The 5,000-nt window shown below is 31.0% G+C and overlaps 1 protein-coding gene across 1 annotated transcript in view; it reads left to right on the top strand.

Annotated features, from left to right (window-relative positions):
* LOC125043051 (WD repeat-containing protein 18-like) overlaps window positions 1–5,000 on the top strand; it is a 19,063-nt gene that overhangs the window by 2,903 nt on the left and 11,160 nt on the right. The window contains exon 4 of the mRNA XM_047639006.1: window positions 4,934–4,996. Within this exon, the coding sequence (XP_047494962.1) occupies window positions 4,934–4,996 (63 nt within the window). The remainder of the gene's footprint in view (window positions 1–4,933; window positions 4,997–5,000) is intronic.

Here is a 5,000-nt window from a genome sequence, read left to right as displayed (position 1 = left end):
CTTTCTATTTATATCATATCCACGTTATTTTTTTTTTAGGAATATTTTGGTAGGTCTTAATATGTAGAACTTCTGATCTTCTGGTAAATCTTCTCCTGTAATCAGCTGTTTTACATTTAGATGAATGATTTTATTTTCTTTAATGCTTCCATCAGTAATGCTCTGTTTGAATGAAATCTTGGGCAATGAAGATACAGACGTTCCACTGTTTCTTCTTGATTTTTACACCATCTGCAAAATGGATCAGTTTCAGTTTTTATTCTGTGTAGATTGTGTCTTTTGTTTTTATTCTTGTAATGGATGTGTCTAATTTTCTATTTTTGGATCTTGTCCATGGTTGAGGACTGGTGTTTTGTAAATGGTAATTTTTTGTGTTTAGGGCATTATTTAAATATTCTTCCCAATTCTTTTGGCTTTTATTATTAATTTCTCTTATTACATTTGATATATCTTTAGTTATGTTAAAAGTTTCATTTATATTAGTGCTGTTTTTGAAGGTCTGCTATTTCGTTACCCTTTATGTTTCTGTGTGGTGGTATCCACTGTATCGTTGTTTTTTGTTAGGCTTAAAATTATTGAATGTATTTCAAATATAATGTTTTTGTAATTTTAGTGTTTTGAATGCAGTAAACTGTTGATTTTGAATATGTGTATATCACTGAGTTTTTTATGTTGTTGTTTTTAGTATATCTTAATCTTTCTTTTATGGCAAACAGCTCTGCCTCTATTATCTGGGTTTCTTTTGGTAATTTTCAAATTGTTGCGCTGTGTTTTTGTTTTGATGTAAATTGCTTCTGAGGTGGAACTGACTTCTTCTATTTTGGAGCCATCAGTAAATATCTTTTTGTGGTTTTTGTATATTGTGTTTTCCATCATAAGGAACTGGTTTCTAATTATTTCTTCAGGTGTATTTTTTGAGAGACTTTGCATAAATTTAGTCTGTGTTTTGGTAAATATCATACCATGGTGGTAGTTGAGATATGCTTCGGGTAACGTTTGTTTTTATTATGATTTTTAGTTCTTTGCATGTCTCCATTACACGATGAACTAAAGTTTCTTTGTCAATATTCTGGTTGTATTCCTTAATTGATTCAGTTATAAAAAAAGTTATTGGCATAGTTTCTTGTTTTTGTAATATTTTAGCCATCTGGATACATTCTTGTTGTTTTATTGCTTGTCTTAAGGACATTTTATTCGTTAAGGCTTGTAAAGCTATTATTGGAATTGACTTGAAACAACCTGTGGCTATTCTTGTTGCTTTGTTTTGTATTGTTTCTAACTTCTTTAGAACTGGTGTTTTTAAAGTTCCATATATTGTGGAACCATATAGTATTTTTGGTTTTATGTAGATGTTATAAAATTCTATCATCGTTTCTCTTTTAGCTCCCCATGATAATGTGGACAGTTTCTTCATTATGTCTATCCTTTTTTGAGTAGAAGTTTTAATTTTATCTATATGTGATTTCCATTTTAGTTTTGGAGCATCAAATTCTAGTCCTAATATTTTGTGGTTATTTGTAAATATTAATTTTCCAGGAAATTCTTTAAGATATGTTAGGGGTGTGCCTGTGATTCCTAGTTTGGCTGCCTTTATTATAATTGCGTCATGGTTGGCCGAGTCAAAAGCCTTTTCTAGGTCTAAAATGCTACCCATGCGTATTTCTTTTCGTGTAAGGATTTATTTATTATCGATTCAATTATTTGAAGTGCATCTATAGTTCAATCTGTTTGATCTTCATCTAGTTTTTTATGTATTTCTCGCTACCAATTTATTCTGCTATTTATAATGTTTTCATATATTTTTCCTAGGCAAGAAATTCTACTGGTGAATCTGTAAGAGCATATGTTTGCCGGGTTTTTCCCTGGTTTTATGATTGGATTTATCAACACATTTTTTATTTTGTTTGTGTATTCACCTTTTAACCATTGTTAATTGATTTCTTTTAGAATTGCTCTTAGTATGTTGTCTGGTGCTTTTTTAAAGAATTCGTTTGGGATTTCATCTGGCCCACATGCCTTCCCAATCTTGGTTTTGCTTAATATTCTATTTAGTTCTTCCATTGTTATTTTTTGGTTTAGATTTATTTTATCCAGGAGGTTTAGTAGTTTGTCTATCTCTGCTTTGGTAGTTATTATTTTTGGTTCTTTTCCAATGAGGTCGTTACTTATTATGGGGTAGCTTTGATTTGATATGTTGTCTGTTTGTTTCTTTATGAAGTTCCAGACTTTTTTGGTTAGGGTCTTAAAATCTAGTTCACTGCAAAAATTTTCCCAGGCCTTTCTATTTTTGATTTTTATTCCTTGCCTACTTTGTTCAATGAGTTTTTTATATTCAGCTTCATTTTCTTTGTTAGGTTTTTTCTCCATTTATTAAAGGCTCTATTTCTTTTCTTTATTACTTTTTTCCATCAGGGTTTATTTGGTTTAGTTTTTATGTTGTAGTTGTCAAATTTAAAACACTTTTTTCCCCCCCGTTTCTTTTATCATGTTGGCTAGTATCGTAAGGGTTTCTGTGTCTTCTATCTCTAGTTTATTCAATTCTTTTTTATATTTATTCCACCCCTCTTTTGTGAAGTGCCATTTTTTTTCTTTTTTATAAGATAAATTTTGAGTAATGTTAGTTTTGACTATTGCTGGCAGATGATCACTATTCAAATATGGGCCGGAAGTTATTTCAAAGTGACTTAAATTTGGAGAACCTCTTATTAGGTCTATTGTGGATGTTTTGCCTGTTTTTGGGTCTATCCTTGTTATTTGGTCTAGTGGTGTTAATAGGATTTCTGCATTATACGTAAAAAGTAAAAAACATTTTTACCCGTTTTGTTAGTGAGTTTTGGATTAAGGTTTGTTTCCCAAAGTGCGTGGTGAGCATCTAAGTCTCCCATGATGATCTTTGGTTCTTCTAACTGGTTTGTATAATGTTCAATTTCTTCTTTTGAAATATTACATGGATTGTAAATTAATAATAACCAATTTTAATTTTGTGTGTGTGTGTGTTTTACACATTTCTGGTCATCATATTTCAGCCTGTTTTACCCCATAATTTTCCTGATCTACTTAATGCCCTCCCCTGCTATCGGGACTTATCAAATCACATCAAGATTGTCAGCTGGAGAATGTGATGGAAATGATCATCAGATTCGTTCTCATCACACAAGAACAAATCTGATGATATAAATATTGTTAGACCTGATTGTCATAGTCAGAAAATTAACCGAACAATGGATATGATTAGAAAAAAAAATCAAATGGTTTGTCTGAATCTGAGAAATACATTTGAACGTTTCACTGCCTTATGGAGCAGTGTGTGGTGTGTGTATAAACAATATAAGTACCAGAGTAGTCAGGTACTTTTTCCATTTTATTTGAAGCTTCAACAATGTTTTGTCATTAGAAATCATATCAGTATGTTAAGTACTTATAATGGCTTTCTATTGACTCTTTTGAGCAAGATTAAGAATGATACTTTTTTTTTTTTCAAAACTTTTTCAAAACTTCAATGTTGATCACTAGCCAACATCAAACTATGTATTAAAGTGTGAGGGGTTTCAGGCTTCTACAAAAAAGGCCTAGTACTCCAGCCACAAACCAAAAACCTTCCTTATCCAAAACTAAACATAATCACAGAATTTCACTCTCAGGAGCTCTGCCTCCAGACGGCCACCCAATCACATTAACTTAGTCTTTGTACGACATTTGTCACGACCTTATTTTCTTAATTTCTGACATTATTCTTTGCCTATGCAGACATTTTCTTGTCTTAATGAGTGTAATTTTCCCTCTTTATGGCATTGTAATTAAATCTTCCCTATCATAGTGTGGTCATTATTTAAATGTATAATAGAATATATGTTGCAGTTTGGTTAGAATATGAAAAATGTTCAGAATAGGACAACATGAAGTGATGTGCATCCTCAGTGTGAACTCCAGCAAGGTAAAAAAAAAAAAAAAAAAAAAGGGAGTGTCATATTGGTAGCTTATTTGGCAGTAAATTTCCAGGGAAGTTAACCGTTCTGTGTTGTGAGAATATTAATGATAGTGTTATCCTATTGCTGTTCGGGCCCTAGCATCACAGGACTTCAACATTTTGCTGATTAGTTTGCCTGTGACTGCTATTTTGTGTATTTTTTATGGCCATTATCCATTTTTTTCTCAAACTTTTGAGTATATAGAATTGAAAGAACTAGTTTTACTGTAATTAGCATAACATTGGAAGATGACTCATGTAAGTAAGGATTTCTAGTATTTTGAATATTATTCTAAACCAATCATTGTAAGTTAACTTACATAAAATATACATATGTATTAGATTCAAACTCTTGAGCACTTCACACTATGTTATTATTTTTGTTATTATTATTATTATTATTGAACCACAAATTACATAAATTGCTCTGCTTTGTGAAAATGTTTGGTTGATTTCCATCATGAATTTTTGCCTTTCACATCAAAGATCTTGTTGAAAAGTACTACACTTTCCAGTATAGCTTGTGATTTTATTTTATTTTTTATTTTTATATTATTTTTGCCCTCTGATTATGTTTCAAACCAATTGACAGTTAGTTGAAATCTAAGTATTTGGTTGTGGATAGTTGATATAGGTCTGAAAATTTGCATCTGCCATTTCCAATTTGCTGTTGACAATATACCAGTGATATCACTGATCAGTTTAGGAAAATATTCAGAATATAAGTTTGATGAAAGGTAAAATAATGCTATGAAGAACACAAAACAATGCTGTAACAATTTGCAGGTATGGCCAACAGACTTGCAATTTCTGGATTTTTAAATAACAAGCTTTAAGCAATTATGTACAGGTTCTTGAAGAGGATTGTAACCATAATGAGATTTTATTTTTACTATGTATGTCTTATTTACACTGCTTTTATTTAAATGAACTTTAATAACAACTTTTTCTTTGTTATCTTTGCAGATGGAACCACTTATAGAGGCTATTGTAGTTACATCAAACAATACTGGTGCGGAGTCAGTGCAGGTAT

Source organism: Penaeus chinensis, chromosome 33 (genome assembly GCF_019202785.1).
Source record: "Penaeus chinensis breed Huanghai No. 1 chromosome 33, ASM1920278v2, whole genome shotgun sequence".
NCBI lineage: Eukaryota > Metazoa > Arthropoda > Malacostraca > Decapoda > Penaeidae > Penaeus > Penaeus chinensis.
This window is presented reverse-complemented; position numbering and strand designations above follow the sequence as displayed.